This window comes from Sciurus vulgaris (assembly GCF_902686455.1).
Source record: "Sciurus vulgaris genome assembly, chromosome: 2".
NCBI classification, from domain to species: Eukaryota; Metazoa; Chordata; class Mammalia; order Rodentia; family Sciuridae; genus Sciurus; species Sciurus vulgaris.
The window spans coordinates 109,747,803-109,767,605 of record NC_136462.1 but is presented as its reverse complement, the minus strand read 5'-3'; the positions used below and the strand labels follow the sequence as shown (position 1 = coordinate 109,767,605).

At 32.2% G+C, this 19,803-nt stretch overlaps 1 protein-coding gene across 1 annotated transcript in view; it reads left to right on the top strand.

Moving 5' to 3' along the window:
- VPS13C (vacuolar protein sorting 13 homolog C) overlaps positions 1-19,803 on the top strand; it is a 166,325-nt gene that overhangs the window by 52,804 nt on the left and 93,718 nt on the right. The window contains 11 exon segments of the mRNA XM_079125610.1: positions 1,791-1,933; positions 2,750-2,942; positions 4,132-4,246; positions 4,872-5,008; positions 7,635-7,758; positions 9,405-9,522; positions 12,638-12,767; positions 13,591-13,669; positions 14,302-14,441; positions 17,394-17,547; positions 18,990-19,069. Coding sequence (XP_078981736.1) covers positions 1,791-1,933; positions 2,750-2,942; positions 4,132-4,246; positions 4,872-5,008; positions 7,635-7,758; positions 9,405-9,522; positions 12,638-12,767; positions 13,591-13,669; positions 14,302-14,441; positions 17,394-17,547; positions 18,990-19,069 — 1,413 coding nt within the window.

Sequence of the window (19,803 nt, the reverse complement as noted above, 5' to 3'; positions counted from 1 at the left end):
TAATGATTTGTTTTCAGAGTTTGTGTATATACTTCTATCACTATATCACTATTTGTTCTACGTTGTTTCTCTTCTGTATTCAACTGTTAGTTTTATTGTATCACTTTGAACGTAATTCCCAACCATCTCTGTGTTTTATTTTCCCCCCTGCCTGTGGTATTGGGTGTTGAACCCAGGGGCACTCTTACCACTGAGATATACCCAGCCCCCCCTTTTTTTCTTTTGAGATGGGTATTGCTAAGTTGTTAAGGCTGGCTTTGAACTGGCAATCTTACTGCCTCAACCTCTTGTGCCTTGTGTCACTGGGATTTAAGCCTTGTGCCACTGCACCTGCCTACTGCCCTTTGTTTTTTAAGATAATCTCTTTACTTTAGTTTTCCAATAATTATATTGTGATGTGTTTAGGTATGCATTCATTTTTGTTTATATTATTTGAATTTTCTAGACCATCTTGAGGTTTTATCAATTTGAGAAAAAGTAATCACTTCAAATTTTGTTTCTGTTCCATTGTTCTCATCCCTTTCTATTTTTGGAACTTCTCAATGTATTTGGTTGGATCTTTTCATGATGTCTCATATGTCTTTTACTCTTTCTTTCATATTTTCAAATTTTTAATTCATCCTTTGGATTGTTTTTCTAATTCTCTTTAGCCGTTTATTACTGTTAAGCCCATTCGTTGAGTTCTTAATTTTTGTATTTTTTCGTTCCCAAATTTCCATTTTTAAATTTTTTTTAATGGCTCACAATTCTTCACTAACATTCTCAGGCTTGTCTTCCATCACCTTGAACTTAATAAAAGTAGTCTATGTCTAAACTTGGACTTCTCTAAGTCTAAAATTTGGTGACTGCAAGTTCCTGTGTATTTGTTTCTATGTTCTTTCATTTTTCCTTCTTTTTGCTCTTATGTGTCTTGAATTCTACAAGTGTAATTGTGTTGTGTGCACCTGTGTGTGTGCACATGTGTATGATCCTTGAACATATAATGGGTTTTTAGAAAGAAATATTGGAAGTATTATCTTCTTCCAAAAGAGGTGAATTTTTTTTTTTTTTTTTTTTTTTTTTTTTTTTACTTCAGAGAGAATTTTTGTTTCTTGGTGTATGTAGCCACTGATAGGTAGGGTTAGTTCTGTTGTATTTTAGGCATTGAGATGATTTGATGCTGGGCTACAGATCTTGGGGAGTCTGCCTACTTCTATTTCTTCTTTGCTCCCATCATGTATCTTTTTAGGGTTGCTATCAAAAACAAGGGGGTTTCATCAGTGCCATTGTCTCTTGGTGGGATCTGGTTTCCAATTTCAAACCTGTTGCCCTTGCTGTTAGCTTTCAGGCTGTAACATCTAAAATTTTTTTCAAAGGTGTGTAGGGAAAACACATCTCCAGATTCTAGAATCATGTCTTTGTCCTACCTTCGGTTTCACTCAGCAGTTTTTGGGTCACAATTTTTTTTTCCCACTGTCTTGTAAATCTCTGTAGCTATGAGGAAGATGTTCTTCATACTTTTTCTTTCTCTTGGCTAGAGAATTAGTCTGAAATACTTAATTTGCTTTAGTGAAAGATGATGCTTAGAATCTTCCTGTTATAGAATTGTCATTGTTTCTTTATTACCTTTAAAACTAAGAGAAATGAATTTTTGTAAATGTCCTGTTGAGCAGGAAAATTCTTGGAATTTTCTGATATTCTTTATTTATGGTAAGTATATGGATGCTTTGTTGGATCACTTTGTAATTCAAAATTTTTAATTAAGAAAAAACTATTAAAGAAACTAACAATTTTTCTTTCTTACCCTTCAGTATGTTGCCCATATAATGACCCTGAAGTTAGTAAGCACCTCTGTTATAATCAGAGAAAACAAAAATATTCCAGAAATACTAAAAATTCAGATAATTGGTCTTGGCACTCAAGTATCTCAGCGACCCGGAGCACAAGCAGTGAAGTAAGTTTTAAAAAACTTATTATTTCAATTTTTATTTCTAATTATGATTTAGACCCCAAAGGAGTATTATTAGCATAAAATAAACTGATTAGTAATAACTTTTTTCCTTTGTGTATGCCAAGATAGTCTTTTTAATATTTGCTTTGTTTTATTATGAAACTATAAAGATAGTTCATCATTTTTTCACCTGCCCTCCTTTCCTTCACAAATATTTATTGGATGCTATTTAATCTATAGATTCAAAACTGCGAAAGCTACACATAGGTACAGCACATTTCTTTTTTCAAGTTGATAAGAGAGGATATGCAAAAAACTAATAATCCAAAGAAATATGTAGCATATTATTAGCTCAATGTGAGAAGGTAATGTAAGATTAAATACCTCATAGTCAATGCTACACAGGCTCAGTTGTGGAAGGGAATAATTTAGCCAGGAGAAAACTTAAACTAGCTGAACAGGACACTAGGAGAAGCAGGGATGCTATGGTAGGTATTGCAGGTGGCATGGAAATAGATGAGTTTGTCCATGTGGCATGAGCTTTTATTTATATAGCAGTGAGCAGAACTTCTGCAGTACTCTTGGATTGTCTAACGTGAGTTTTTCATGTGAATGATGGGGATTTAATAACAACAACATCAGCAGCAACAAAAACAGATTGTGTAGGTAATGAATGCCAAGCTAAGGAGACTGCATTTTAACTTTGGGTAATGGGCATGAACCTGGCTTTTGAAGGAGTTTAAGGAAAATTTGTAATTTAATCCATCACATTATAAAGGATCTTATTGCTTACTCCTTCCCTTCCCCCATTGATTGTAGGATAGAGGCAAAATTAGAACACTGGTATATAACAGGTCTGAGACAGCAAGATATTGTACCATCACTTGTGGCATCAATTGGTGATACTGCATCATCTTTACTTAAAATCGAGTTTGAAACCAATCCAGAGAATAGTCCTGCTGACCAGACCCTGATCATTCAGTCTCAACCTGTAGAGGTCATCTATGATGCTGTAAGTGCAAGGAGAAAGTAACTCTTTATTGAAACCATTTTGTATTTCTGATGTATATTTTTCTTATTTCTCCTCTTTCATATTTAACATAGATAAGTTTCCTAAGTTTTTTCTTGTTTCAAAAGCAGTGCACAATTAGCGATTTCTTTTGATTTTTCTTATATTTTTCAACTTAAGGTTTATTTAACTCTTCATATGTTAAAGTAAAAAAAAACCTCGTATATTAGAAAGAGATCCATGTTTATTGTACCAGCTACTCCCAAATAGTTCACACTGACTTCCTACTCCAGTTTCTTTTTTGCTTATTATTCTTCCTTTACTTTCAATGTTTAGTATCAATGCAGAGAGGCTTGGGATTGATGAAGAGAATTTCAAATTTTCACATGGGAAAAAGCATTGACATCTAAATATTACTAAAAATGTTGGCTCAGGTTCTGAATCTGTGACTTCACCTCTGATTTAGCCTGTCTTCACTCTTGTCTCCAGAAAGCCAGCCAAAACGGGCATGACTTACTACTCATCCCATCACTTATAGGTTGGCCCCACACTCACTTGTTTTTACTTTGTGGTTGAGAGTTAGAGTCATAGTCTATGTCAAAAGCAGTCTATAAAGACTCTAGAACTCATTGTATTCTCTGATATTTAAAAAAAATAAATTGTCATTAAATTCACATAAAAATATATCATCTTGAACATTTTTAAGTTTATGCTTTGGTAGTGATGCATTCAATCACCCTGTTATAAGCTGATGTCCAGAAAAGTTTTCATCTTGCAAAATCTCTGATTTTTCTTTTTTACCTTTAATTTTACATGCCAATAAGTGTGAATAGCTTTCCTCTTACTGCTCTAAACTTCAAAATGCAGACATCTAATTATAATATCAAGAAATGGAGTTTTACCATCTAATTGGAGGCTAAAACCAGAAGTATTATCTGTTGCTACATATGTCACTATAGAAAATACCCAGCACCTTAATGATATGCACTAATCTGTGGCCTCTCCAATAAGCTCACCTGGTTGTTCTTTCTTTAGGTCATCTTTTACTCCAGAGTGAGATGCCTTAAGACAGAATGTCTTTGGATTTCTCAGTTCAGAGCCACAGTTTGTTAGAATTGAGGTGAAACCTTAAAAAATGTATAATATAGGAGAATTATGTATAACTTGGTTGTGTTTTAAAATTCTTTTACAGAAAACCATAAATGCAGTAGTTGAATTCTTTCAGTCAAATAAGGGATTGGATCTTGAGCAGATAACATCAGCTACATTGATGAAGCTGGAAGAAATAAAAGAGAGAACAGCTACAGGTAAAGAATCTGAACATCTATATAAGCATCAACTAAACTTGGAAAGTGTTGTCTGATCTAATGTAAACATTATATATAAAATCATATATGTTGCTTTCTTCTTTGTTTTGTATTCAGGCTGTATTACCCAATGTGCATAGCTTATCCAAAGCCAAGTAGACCTTCTATTCTGGATGAGAGATAATAATATTGAGCACATGTGGTTCTGCCTGCATTACCTGCAGGAACATTGCCTCAGAATGGGTTTGAGGTGGAAATACCCTTCCATCTCACTTCTTAAGAGGGTGAATGACTAATTTTAAAGACATGGGCTTTTGTATAATGTGACTTCTAAACTCAAGCCAACTATTTTATCTGGTTGCTTAACCAGGGAAATAGTACATTTTTCTGTCTTTAGATAAAATTCTAGCTGTGTTGGGTTTACTGTATTGTACTCTGATGATTGTTTCCCATTGACTAGATTCAATTTTCACCTTATATGCTGAATTGACAATCTAATTTGTCAGAAGAACTGACACTCTTCCTAATACTTTTCAAGTAAACTGCTTAGTCTAGTTTTTAATAGTATGATCACATATTTAACTTGAACTTCTAATCCTTTTGTTTTCCTCTTTGCCTTCTTTAGGACTTACACATATTATTGAAACTCGAAAAGTCCTTGATTTAAGGATAAATCTAAAGCCTTCATATCTAATAATTCCACAGACAGGTTTTCACCAAAAAAAGTCAGATCTTCTTATTTTAGATTTTGGTACATTTCAGGTAGGTGTATTTGCATTTTTGTTTTCGATAAACTTGGTAGCTAGATATCTGATAACTTGCTGTTTTTTTCTTCAAAGTACACTTAAACTAAACCTAGACTTATTTTTTTCAAGCCTAGCTTAGAATATTTCATATATATTATATGGCAATTAAAACAAAAACACCCCAGAATTTTCTGTAGTGGGTAGATGATTTGACATTGAGAACTAGATTACTTTTGGGTTTTCTGCATTGGAGAGAAGCAGTCTTAGTTTTCATGGTTCACAGAGTTTAATTATATAGTATTACTATTACTAATATATTTGACATTAGGAAATTGTACACTATGAATATATATTTGTTTTTAACTGCTGTTAGTAACTAAGTAGTACTTAATAGTACTAAATGTGTGGTACTAAGAGGACTCCTGGACTTTTTAGTTGATTTTTATTTATTTTAGGTAATACACAAAAACATAAAAGTTATACATATTAATGGGTTACCATATAACATTTAATACATGTTTATACTGTTTTATCGAATCAGGCTAAACATATTTATCTCTTCTAACATTACTCACTTCTTTGTGATGAAAACTTTCAAAATATTCTTCTAGCTTTATAATCTACAGTATATAAATATTGTCTCTAGTCACCCTACTGTGCAAAAGTACCCCAAAAAGCATGTTCTGCCTATGAGTCAATTTTGGTATCTTAGAGATTTGAGAGTTTTGTTTGTTGACTTTTATTTCTTTTTAAATTTTTGTCTTTTTAGTTATACATGACAGTAAAGTCTGTTTTGACATATTTATACAAACATTGAATCTATCTTATTTTAATTAGGATCCCAGTCTTGTGGATGTAGAATATGTTGAGATTCACTGTGGTGTTTTCATATATGTACATAGGAAAGTTATGTCAGATTAATTTCACTGTTTTTCCTATTCCTATCTCCCCTCCCTTTCCTTCATTCCCCTTTGTCTAATTCACTGAACTTCTGTTCTTCCTCCACCCCCTTGTTGTGTGTTTGCATCCACATATCAGAGAGAACATTTGGCTTTTGGTATATTGGAATTGGCTTATTTGACTTAGCATGATAGTCTTCAGGTCTGTCCATTTACTGGTGAATGTCAAAAAGTCATTCTTTATGACTAATATTCCATTGTGTATATAAACCACACTTTCTTCATCCGTTCATCTGTTGGTGGGCACTTAGGTTGGTTCTGTAGCTTAAACTATTGTGAATTGTGCTGCTGTAAACATTGATGTGGCTGTGTCACTATAGTATGCTCATTTTAACTCCCATTGGATATATACTGAGGAATGGGATAACTGGGTCAAATGGCGGTTTCATTCCTAGTTTTTTGAAGAATCTCTATACTGCTTTCCAGAGTGGTTGTACCAATTCATTTGGAAAGATAGCAAAGGTAATACTTTGTGAGAAAAGTGAAGCAGGAGGCATCACAATACTGACCTTAAATTATACTACAGAGCTGTAGTAATGAAAACAGAATGGTATTGGCACCACAACAGGCATGAAGACCATTGGAATAGAATAGAGAACACAGAGACAAACCCACATAAATAGTTACCTCATACTAGACAAAGGTACCAAAAGCATACAGTAGACAAAAGATTGCCTCTTCAACAAACTACTGCTGGGAATATTGGAAATTCATATAGTAGAATGAAATTTGACCCCTATTTCTCACCCTGCACAATACCAGAAACACTGTACCTACCAGAAGAAAATATAGGCCCAACTTCATCATGTCAGCTTATAGGAACTGATTCCTCAAGAAGACTCCTGAAGCCTAAGAAGTAAAATAAAAAATAAATAGTATGGTATCAAACTAAAAAGCTTCTCTATAGCAAAGGAAACAATCAAAAGCCTGAAGAGACAGCTTATAGAATGAGAGAAAATCTTTGCCACCCACACCTTAAATAAGGTGTTAATTTCAAGGATATACAAAGAACTCCATAACTTAACACCATAAAAACCCCACAATAAACAAAAAAATTCCCAATCAATAAATTGTCAAAGGAACTAAATAGACACTTCTTAAAAGAAGAAGTAGAAATGGTCAATGAATATATGAGAAAATGTTCAACATCTCTAGCAATTAGAACTCCTTGATTTTGAATTTAATTTTGGAGTCTAGGCTTCTGGAAAAGGTGATAGTTTCAAAAAGCGTAGTCCTAAATTGATCCTTGCTTCCATTGGGAAGGGGGAAAAGCAAGTAGAAATTGGAACTGAATTCTAATGAACTAATTACTTTCATAATGTAGCTAGGAAAAGGAACAGAACCCTGCCATGTATGGTGAAGGATTCAAGGTGGCCAGTAGGGGAGGTGAGCCATAATCCAGTAAAAAAAAAAGTTGCATTTCTGGTCTGGTTATTTGAGGCAGACAGCTGAGTAACTGATCTAATTATTGAAAATGTGCATATGTTATTCAAATAAAGCAGATGTATGCTGAAGTATTATTGTCCTAATAAAGTACTTGCAAACAATTACCAATAAATTAAATACAGTGTGAATTCATGGGGAAATCTTCTCATTTTAGTTTTTTAAGAAAAAATAACCAAAGTATATTGTATGTAATTTCCTGTTGTGAAAAATTTAAAAAGTTTTTTCCCCCAATTTTAGCTCAACAGTAAAGATCAAGGTTTACAGAAAACTACTAATTCATCTCTGGAAGAAATAATGGATAAAGCATATGACAAGTTTGATATTGAAATAAAGAGTGTGCAACTACTCTTTGCAAGAGCAGGTAAACCACTGTTCATCTTTTAAGATCTTGGGTTGAGTAGCTTTGATAGTATGGGTATCTATGTGCATGTTTATGAGTTCTGACAGCTATTTTCACGTATATGCTGTAGAAAACCAAACAGGAATTATCAGTGCAAATCATTGTCACAGAATTTATCTACTCATCTTAGGGTACCTAGCACTATTTGAATCTAAGCCCATTCACGGACCTGTATTTTTGCAGTGTGGCTGGTTCGTCAACTCAGAACACACATGAAAGTTATAGTTCATTCAAGTTCCTCTGTCCTAATTTTTATGCAGTATTTCAGTGTTTTTCCTTGTTTCCTTTATTATTAAGTATTTTACTGTATTAGCCTGTGCTTTATTTCAGCACTATTTTATCTTCTGCTCTGTAGATATCTGCGAAATATATATCTACAGTGCAGTACAGGTTGAACATCCCTAATTCAAACATCCTAAGTCTGAAATGCTCCCAAATATGAAACTTTTTGAGTATTAATATGATGCCATAAAGAAAAATTCTGTTCCAAATCTCATGTGAAAGGTTATAGTCAAAATGAATGTGTACTAAAATATTGTGTAAAATTACTTTTTAAGCTTACCTGTTTAAGGTATGTATGAAATATAAATGGATTTTGTGTTTAAGTTTGGGTCCCATCTTCAAGATATCTAGTATATGCAAATATTCTGACATCCAAAAAAACCCAAAATCCAAGGCATGTCTTCTGGTCCAAAGCATTTTGAATTAGCAATACTGAACCCATAGATACAGTCTTAAAACTTTAAACATAATGATTTTTCAAAAACTTTGGTGTTTCATATTGCTTAAATGCACATTTTTGGTTCATTGTACTTTAGTTTCTAGAGGTAATAAGTATAAACCATCTTTGAGTATAGCTCTTTAGGATAGGTCATTGGAGGAAAGTACAGACATTATTTCTACGTGCAGGATTTATACTCTTGTAGGACTGATGAGATTTATAAAAATATAAATATGTTAGATTTTACATATTAGGAGCCCTTTAAGGGAAATTCTTCAATAGTCGATTAACACTGCCTTTTCATTTATACTTACCTGTGAGTAATTGTTTGACTTACAAGACATTAAGTCATGGCCATCAATAAACATCTGCATAGGATCCTGTTCACCACTGGGAAATCTATTTTCAAGCTCACTTTTTGAAGAGTAGTGATTATTAAACATTTTGTTTTGTCATAAAATTTTGCTTGATAAAACTTATTTTTGCTTTGAAATTAAATGCTAAACTTGTATAGTTATTGCACTTAGGAACCATAAATTTACTTTTTTTCACCTGTGTTTTCTCTCTTCACTGTACCCACTTACCTTGGTCACTAATTGTAGTTTGAGGTAATAAATTTCTGGGTATTTATTTCCTTTTTGTTTTGAAATGCAAGGTATTATCATATAAATGTTCTCTAAACATCTAGAATCATTTTTATATCACAGTTCTGACTCCTGTCAGTCTGTATTCAAAATAAAGATTATTTAACCTGTATTCTAAAGGATTTGAAAATTGGCATTCATTTACTCTTGTAACAGGTTTTTTAGTAACCTAGAGTGGTTTTCTATAGAATATCTGATCATTTTTTAAAAATACTTAATATTTTAATTTTTTTCTTTTAAAGAGGAAAACTGGAAAAAGTGTCGATTTCAGCATCCATCAACTATGCACATTTTGCAACCGATGGATATCCACGTTGAATTGGCCAAGGCAATGGTAGAAAAAGATGTTAGAATGGCCAGGTAATATATGCATTTCTTTTGTATTGGAAAGCAACAAAATGATCTATATCTGCATCAGTTATTAAAATTTAAGGAAGCAAAGAAATATATCTGTGGGAGCCAGAAAAATACTGTTTTATCTTGCAGCAGAAATAACATTTTAAATAAAAAGTTTATTTGAATTATATCTCATCTCTTTTTTTTCCGAATTCTTACTTGAATGTTGTGTAAAAGTTGGTAATCCGTGTTTTTGAATGGATTCAATTCAGGGGTTATATTCATGAAATAAAATCCTAAAAAGAATTAGATGCTCTTTTCATCATGAAACCATATAAATTGTGAGAAATGTAGGGAAAAATAGAAAATGAATTTTTAATTTAAATAAAAAAATAATTATGAAATTTTATGTTGCTGTTTAAAAACCAGCTTTATTGTGGTATAATTTTATAAGCTGTCTCTCAAAATGTCCAATTTGTTAAGTTTTGACCTATCTATATTTCCATGAAACCATATTCAGAGTCAAGATAATGAATGTCTCCATCACTTCCAAGTCTCCTGATTCTGTTGTATTTCCTTTCCCCACCTAACTCCTCTCCCCTAGTCCCTAGATGACACTGTATATTTGTGTTTTCTGACACTGTATATTTGTTAGGTTTTTCTAAAATCTAGACTCATAGAGTTTTAAAGTTTTGATTAGTTACTTTTGGCATAATTTACTTGAGATTCATTCATATTGTTGTATGTATCAAATATTTCCTTGATACCCTTTGTCAGGTCGATTTTAAACCAGACTTTCCTTACCAGATAAACCTAACTTGGAAATAATATATTAACCTTTTAAAACATCGTGGTCTTTGCTTGCAAAAATTTCATTATTAATTTTCATATTTATGTTCACAGGGAATATTGGTTTGTGCTTTTCTTGTTTTGGTATCAGGGTAATGTTGGTCATCTTGAAGATAGAATTGGTATTCTTTCTTTTCTGTACATTAGGTAGAATTCATCAGAAAAGCCATCTTGGAGTTTTCTTTGGAGAGAATTTTAAATATAAATTCAGCTTCTTTTATAGATACACATTTATTCAGATGATCTATTTTCTAGAATGCTCTTTGTGTATTGCAATTGTTTTGAGCAAGTGTTTGGAGTATGTTTGGAGTGGTTTTTTTATGTACATTTCTAGAAATGTATTTATCTTGGTTATTGAGTTTACTGGCATAAAATTATTCCTAGTATTTCTATATTACATTTTTAACTCATTAAGAATCTGTAGAGCCATTTCCTGAAACTCAGCTAGGGATTATACTCTATCACTTTTATGAATGATTTATTAAATGCCTGAATCAAGATTCTATCTATTTAAAAAGGCTTTTGCATTTCTGTTAGTGCTATTTCATATTAACCTATGATGTTTTGTACACTATTGTATAGTATTTAGTTATGAAATTTATTTAATTACTCACCTGTGTTGTATAGCCAGTTTTTTGGTCCTTCAAAATTTTTGTCCTCTATTAAAAGTATCTCATGTCTTCTTTAGAATTTTTTTGTGGGGGGGTTACTGGGGATTGAACCCAGGGATACTCAACCACTGAGTCACATCCCCAGCCTTATTTTGTATTTTATTTAGAGACAGGGTCTCACTGAGTTGCTTAGTGCCTCATTTTTCATGAGGTTAACTTTGAACTCATGATCTTTCTGCCTCAGCCTCCTGAGCCTCTAGGATTGCAGGCATAGAACTTTTGATATATAATTTCACTGGCACATAATGTGAGATTTTTGTTACTCTTTAAAGTTTTCTTTATTGAAAAATTCTTGTTCTGGGATTAGCTAGTAAGTAGGGCAGAGGTTCCAATAACATGGAAAAGAAGTATTAAAAATTCTGACACAATTTTAGATGCCTGGATATAGATAAGTGTGGAAATGTGTTCTCACCAGGAGTTTAATTTGTACAAGAAAGGAAAAATGAGGAGGGGATAGATGCTGAAAAAATATGAAAACTGTTTCTCTACTTCCAAAATACCTTGTCATGAGGGTGTAATTTATGTACCTTTTTACTATAACAATAAAACGATAGACACCAAAAAAAAAAAAAAAAAAAGAATCTGTAGAGATCTTAACTCTGTTATTCCTGATATTAGTAATTTGTGTCTTCTCTTTCTTTTTCTCAATCTGACCGGTGTTAATCAATTTTGTTGATCTTCTGAAAGAACCGTTTTTGGTTTCAATTTATTTTCTATATTTTGTTTCTATTTTTTAATCTTCCTAATTTCTTCTTCTCTCTTGTTTATTTTTGTCTTCCTCTGCTTATTTTGAGTTACATTTTCTTTTGATTCCTAGTTTCTTAAGGTAGAAGCTAAGGTAGATAATTTGAGGCCTTTTTATTTTTCCTTATATAGGCATTATAAATTTCTCCTTAAATACTGCTTTACCATACCCCAATAACTCACCTAGCAGTTAGGCATCTGTCAACCTCAACTGTTCACAGCTTAGTCAGGAAAGCCAAACATAAACCTAAAAGAGCCCTGTTAGCAGCATATATCTTCCACAAAGCTGTTGACACAAATGTCAGGCAGTTGCATAGAGTAGGAAATAGAATTGAGCAACTGCCCAAATGGACATGACTGATAAATGCAGGCTAGTGATTCACTAGTGAAATGGATATTCTCATGGAGCTTACATTTTATTCAGGAGACTCAAAATAAACAAGTGTACAAATGATATGTCAGGGGCTTCCCACTGCCATATATATTAAAAATAAAGGTAAGAGAGAAGAGCATAGAGAATAATGGGGTAGGTGCTCTTTGATACTGACAAGAAATATGAGATTCTAGGAACTAAAGTATATGTGGTGATTTTGGTTTTAAAAAGTAGACAATTGTGTTTTGAAGGATTGTCAAAAGAATTAGTTAATGTAAAAAGTTCTAACTGCCTAAGAATGGTACATTTAAATTATCTGGAAACTTCACTTACATGAAACTTTCCATTCCCTGGTAATGTCTAAATGAGGTATGAATGGAATTAGATTAAAACATGTGAAAAGCAACTTTGACTTGACAATGTAGTCTCTTCTCAAAATTGTTCCCCCTGCATAATACAGAGAAGCTAACTTTGAAACCTTACAGTTGACTTATATTTTTAGATTTAAAGTATCAGGAGGACTTCCTTTGATGCATGTGAGAATTTCTGACCAGAAGATGAAAGATATGTTGTGTTTGATTAACAGTATACCTTTGCCACAGAAATCATCTACACAGTCTCCAGAGAGAAAGGTAAATGGATATAATAGATATGCTTAAGCTTCTGTTTTCACAGAACTACTTTTCATTCATTCATTCGTTTATGGTACTGGGGCTTGAACCCACTGAACTACATTCCTCACCCCTTTTTAATTTTGTTTGGAGACAGGGTGTCACTATGTTGCTCAGGCTGGCCTTGAAATTGATATTTTCTGCCACCCACCCCTCACCTGATTAGAAAATTATTATTTTTAAGTAGAGATGGCAAGTTATTTTTATGGCATTTATGACTGAAAGGGCCAGAAATAAAGAAATTAAAGGAAAAAATTTCTTCAATTCAATATTTTAAATAAAGCTAGAAGTAGAAATCTTCTTTATTATATTGCCAGTAAAATAATTGGTCTAAAATTTTCTTATATGTAAGACTTAAAAGTTTTAGGTGACTTTAACTAATGATCCTTGTAGCATAAAATAAATGTTGGATTTCCATTTAATTTGAAATGAAATATGAAGAAAGTCCACAGATGGTAATACCATTTTGCAGGAACCTGTAATAAATATGCAATTTAATATTATTAGAGGCAGCAATTAAATGATACACAATGATGAAATAGACTTACCTACTAGAGTTACATACAGGTTTGTCTTTGTAAATGTGGATGTTAATCTTAATAATTTATAAATTCTAACCAGTTATTAGTTGATTGCATCATGTGTCTTTTTGGAAGGTTTATGTATTGTGTGTATGTATTGTTCCATCTCTGCATTTTATTACTTTTTGTTCTTTCCCTCATCTATGTATATTTAGTCCTGCTAAATCAGTAATTTTAAGAAAACTTTTTATATTCTTTGCCAGATAGCATCAATTCCTATTATTTCAGGAGGAACCAAAGGTCTACTTGGCACTTCACTATTGCTAGATGGAATAGAATCAGGTAAGAAATGTAAACTGTTGCCAAGCCAGACCTATAAACTGTTACCTAGAGATAACATTTTCAGAAAATAAATGAATTCTTAAAGTGTTATAGTAATTTACTGGTTCTAGAACTACTTGTGCTGCTAATAAATGGTATGACTTTGGGTCAGTTATTTTTTTAAGCTCAAGTTTCTTCATTGGCTAAATGACAGTTTGTGATTGACAATACTTAAGATTCTAAATAACCTACTTTATCTTATTTTTTGCTTCATTTGATGCTTTTCTCTGTCCTGGTCTGATTCCTTTTAATTTTGAACTAGAATGTAAGCTGCATAAAGACAAAATCATGTCTGTCCTGGGCACTTTGATATAAGATAGGTGACTCCAATAAATATTTTATTGCATATTGAATACATGACCTAAGGTAAAAAGCAGAATTATTTAAGTTAAAATAGTAGTGCTATTTGATTTTAAATTTGATTGTTATATCAGATCAAGTCACTGTGAAACTTTTTTTAAATTCAGACTTTTGAGTCTGAATATAAAATTTACGTCTAATAAATGAATTTTACTTTTGGGAAATTCAGATTTGAGCGTTTTATGCAGTTTTCAGTGACCATTATGTTAAGACTAAATATCTTTTTCCTTTAGAGTCTGATGATGAGTATTTTGATGCTGAAGATGGAGAGTCACACATTGCTAAAAGTGTAAAAGGAACAGAATTTAAAAAAGCTGCAGAGATTCCAAGTGAGGAGCTCATTAATCTTCTACTCAAGTTTGAAATTAAAGAAGTACGTGTGTTGCTTTTTGTCCACAAATACTTTTTTGTTGTCCCTATCTTCTTAACTATCTCAAGCTAGACCCAGGTATCAAGTATACTGAAAATGTGTTCTGCCTTCCTTACTGCCCAGTGCATGTGCATGCTTACACTTACACATGTAGACTGTTTAAAAAAATGAAATACTGTTTTTAAAGAACATTTTAAGGATGACCCATGGTATAATCTAATCTACTCTGGAATTGCTTAAGACTGTCAATTAAGATTTGCATTTCTGCAGAAAATCTCTATGACTTTTACTTTTTTAAAATTTCCGCTTTTGTGCTAAATAATATTGCTATTGTCATGGTTATAATTTGGAAAAATGGTCAACCACCTAAAATTACCAACATGCTTTTTGTTGCCTTCAGAAGTCATATAGTAAAAGAAAACCTGGAAAGATGTTTATAACATATTACTGGGGCAAAAGAGATTATAATACTAAGGATATTCTGATTTCATATAAAATTGTATGTATATATTTTCTTTGGTTAATAATAATATTCATGTCTGGATGGTGGGATTATAGTTTTTCATTTTTACTTGCTTTTCTGTATATTCTAAATTTTCTATAATAATTGTTTTTATTACTTTGATAACAGAACACAAAAGGTAAGAGATGTTTCTTATTGATGTTTATATCTTAAGGTGAGAAATGTCAGATTTGAGTTGTGTGTACACATCTAAGTATTATTGGTATTTGTTTTAAAGAGAGATGTGTTTTCTACCATTAACTTTCTTTGACTTCTCTTTCTTTTATATTTGATCCATAATATCAGTCACTCCCTGGACTCTTCAAAATGCATTCACATTGTGACTCTTCTCTTCCACTGCTGCTGTACTAAGTTGTCATTATCTCTTGCCTGGATTATTGCAGTAGCCTCTTAACTGTCTTCATTTTGATCCAATACTATCCTCTACATACAGTAGCCCAAGTGATCCTTTTAAAGTGAAAGTCAAATCATATCACTACTCTTCAAAGCCCTCACCTGACTTTTTATCTTTCTCAGAGTAATGACTCAGTCCTTACTGTGACCTGTGAGGCCCTCCACAGGTCACCAATACAAATGTTTGACTTTGTGTTCAGTTCTTTCCCACCTTTCTCACTCTGCTCTAGTCACATTTCACTTATACCTTCAATAAGTACGTATCAGGTACCATCGTGTACAGTCAATGTGCATGAAGGAAAAAATAGTGAGGAAAGTTCCTTCCTCATGGAGTGTATACTTTTCTTTTGTTGTGTATACCAAAGCACATTCTTTGTACTTGCCTTTTCCTTTGCCTGGGACACAATTTTCCTGCATGACTTGATTCTTTACTAGTTTCAGGTATTTGCTCAAATGTCATCTTATGGCAAAATCCTGACCACACAACACATGATAGCAATGTTCATTTTTTCCAGAATGTATCCTTCAAGAGAATAACCACCATGTCTGGTCTGTTCGCCTTGGTGTGTCCTTAGTTGCTAGTTGCTGGCATAGCCTGGTACATGTTAGAAAATACCCAATAAATATTTTGTTGAACACTGAATGAATGCATTAAAGTGAAATACAGCCAGACATTGAAGGAAAAAATAATACTGCTATTTGAAATATTTTTCCCAGGGTGCTTTTTTTTTTTTTTTTTTTTACAATTTTGAAGTTTTAAGTATTTCTGTAATAAAATTTATCTTTATGGCCTAGTAGTAGTGTATATTTAGAAAATTCTCATAAAAATACTTGGTAGGAATGGTAACCTATACCAGTAGTCCCAGAATGTAGGAGTCCAAGATAGAAGGATCCCTTGAGTTTGGAAGTTGGACACCAGCATGGGCAACATAGCAAGACTCAAAACAAAAAAAACAACAAAAACAACAACAAACAAAAATTTATCCCTGATTTTATATATTACGTTTTATTTCATTTAATAAAAATTTATTTCTATGATGTTTATTTTTATATATCACTTTTTGTACTTAATACTTTATTATACTATTTTTTGTTATCTTACTGTTTTCTGCTGACACTCCTGGTTTTTCTTAAGTATATAATTATGTCATCTGTTAATAAGATTAATTATAGCCTTTTTTTTTCAGTATTTTTATCATTCTAATTACTATTCCTGCCTATCAAATTACCCTAACGCTTAGAAACTTAAAACAGCTATTTTAGTTTGCTCCCAGTTTATAGGTTAGGAATTCTAGAAGGATCCAGGTGGGTAATTTTGTGTACACTTTCATTTCAGATATATTGCTTGGGGATGCATTCTGAAGTCCATGATGGATGTCCATAGTGGTTCACTCACAAGGCTATAGTTTGTGGACTTGGTTTGAACTATTGTCTGAAGCACATATTCAGGTCTTACCCACATGATAGTGTCAGGGTAGCTGAACTCCTTACGTGGCAATTAGCTTTCTCCAGGGTCAGCTTTCTGCGGTGGGAGTTTCTTAGACCCTTTCTGTCATAGGAATTCATTATAACATAATTTTCTTTATACTCTACTGATGAAGTATTCACAAGCCCAGGTTCAAAAGGTGGGGACAAAGACTACCTTCTGAGAAGTGTGTTAAAGAACTTGCAGGTTTTAAAATATTGGCAGATTATATTGCCTGTAATTTATAGAATTAAGTAGTAGTGTGCTAATGAACATTCTTATCTGACTTTTCACTTTAATAAAATGCTTCTATCATCACCAAACATGATTTTTATTTTAAGAAAATCATATTAAGAATCCATAGTTTCTGTTTTGCTAAATTAAAATTCAGTTTCGCCAGAATATTTTATAAATAATGGAATGTAAGACAATAATTTCCAATCATATTAAATAACTTTAGTACAGGGATATGAACAGTGTTTCCACTATTCTCCTGGTGGTATGAATGGAGAAAGATTTTGGTTTTTTTATTTTAAGTATGACTTAAACTTATTGGCTGTGATAACTCTTTTAGGTGATTTTGGAATTTACTAAACAACAGAAAGAAGAAGATACAATTCTAGTGTTTAATGTTACTCAGTTAGGAACAGAGGCAACAGTGAGAACATTTGACTTAACTGCGGTGTCTTATTTAAAGAAAATCAGCTTGGATTACCATGAAATTCAAGGTAATAGTTGAAAAAATATAAATAACGGCTAGTAATAAAAACAGCACTTTTGTGTGTCTGAAACTCTTTTATTTACATAACAAATAATAGCAAATACTGTTCTACAGTATTCATTACAAATAATAACTTTGTATTTTTATAACAATGTTGTGAGATAGGTAGCATTGTTATCTCCAGTTGATATCTAACAAAGGCATAGATTGGTCATATAATTTACCCATGAATAAAGTGATAAGTTGGCTTTAGGCTGTTTGCCAAGTTCAAGATCATGTAACTCATGAATGGCAAAAACCTAGAAATTTGTCTCTGCTCTTATGATATCAAAGGCCTTGTTTTAATTAATAGTGTTCATATATCACAAGATGCAACAGTTATCAAAATTAAAATGGCAGAATGCAAAGTCAACTCTTAGAAGCTTTTATAGTTTGTTCAGCATATACCTTATGTGCTCAGATTTTTGAGGCAGGAAGAAGTGGATAAATCTACATAATTAAAATATCCTAATATTTGCCTAAGACTTTTGTCAAATACAAAGACCTATGTTTTATAACTTTTTAATAATTGAAATTAAAACAAACCTCAGTTTGGAAGAAAAATGTTTTATATGTTATTAATATTCTGTAAGTATTGTGTTAATACAGAGTTTACATTACTGTTTTGAGGGAAAATATATAAATAATATATTTCTAAGCCTGTTTTTTAGAGAAGGTTAAGACTTTAGTGATCAGGGGAAAATCAGTTGTCTCAGAAGCAGGAGTTATAGATTTTGAATAGTGAAAGGTAGATGCAGTGGTGGCTAAATCACACTTCGCTGCATGGCTTTTGGGGATGCTTCCTTGGCATTTCTCTATAAGAATTTAGATCACATTTGGTAGCAGTTCTTGTTCTTAAGATAAAAAGAAAGTTTTAATAATTCTCCTTCCTTAAAAACACCTTTTTTATGTAAGTTGCCTCTCTCAGCCTAATTGAAGGAAGATTATTTTAATTTTCTCTAATATAAATAAATTACTTTTTCATAAAATTTTATAGTACAATAGGATATTAATTGTTTTAGTCCAACCTATTTTTTATGTAATTGAGGAAACTGATCTTAACTATTAATTAGCCTTTGATAAGGATAGAGATGAATTAGAAGTCATATTTCCTGATTCTTAAACCTATAGTCTATTCTACTGCCTTACATATGTGGACAGCCTTAAAAATATCTAGGCATGTTTTCATTATTTTTGAAAACAAATACAGAATCAAGTGAAAATAAATATGCATGTTTTAAAGTAAGTTGGATTCCTTAGGTACTGATTTGTAATTTTCAGTAACCATGAAAATATGCCCAGATATTCTTTTAAAACTTAATTAACATTTTTAGAAAAGAAAAAGACATCTAGAAAGTTTTAAAATTTTAGAAGATCTATTTATTTGAAAGCCTTTTTTCTTTAATTTAGGATCCAGAAAGAAGCCCCTTCACTTAATTAGTTCTTCTGACAAACCTGGATTAGATCTTTTAAAAGTGGAATATATTAAGGTAAGGACCATAGAATGATTGTGTATTTGTTGTGTACTCAAAACTATATCCTTAGGAAAAAAGATGACCGTGTATTCCTAATAGTTCTGGATATGTTTTTAATTATAGGGATAGCTATTATTTCTTCCATTCGCATACCTTTCTCTTTCACTGTAGTAGCCCTTCAGTATAGGGCTATTATGAAGCCACTAAGCTTCTTATCTTCAAAGGTGGTAGCCTAGGATGAAGTTGGTGCTGTTTCTGTCTTCTCGGGCATATTCATGTGTCTCCACTCACCGTATATGTAGGTAACATTTGGTCTAATATTCTTCATCAAAAAGAAAAAGCCAACTTGGACTGGGTTAGAAGAAACTGCCAGAATTTGCAAGAGACTCAAAAATATATCACATGGAAAAAAAATTAGAAAAAATATATCACATGAAAAATGCTGAAGGAACTTACGGTATTTGGCTGCATTCAAGAGTAGTTGATTTGTTTAACTACTATTTACCAACTATTGCTGTGTTACCAAATGCCTTTACTGTTAGGCACTTGAATAGAGATGAAAAATATTCTTTGCTCTCAAGGAAATTATAGACTAGAAGGGAGAGATAGGCAAGGAAACAACCAAATATAACATTGATTGATGTAAAATATAATTGATTCTCTAATAAAAGCACAAAGCAGTATGGGAACAGAAAGTCAGGTAAACTAGTCTGGCAGAAATTTTCTCACAGGAGGTCAGTTTTTTGAGT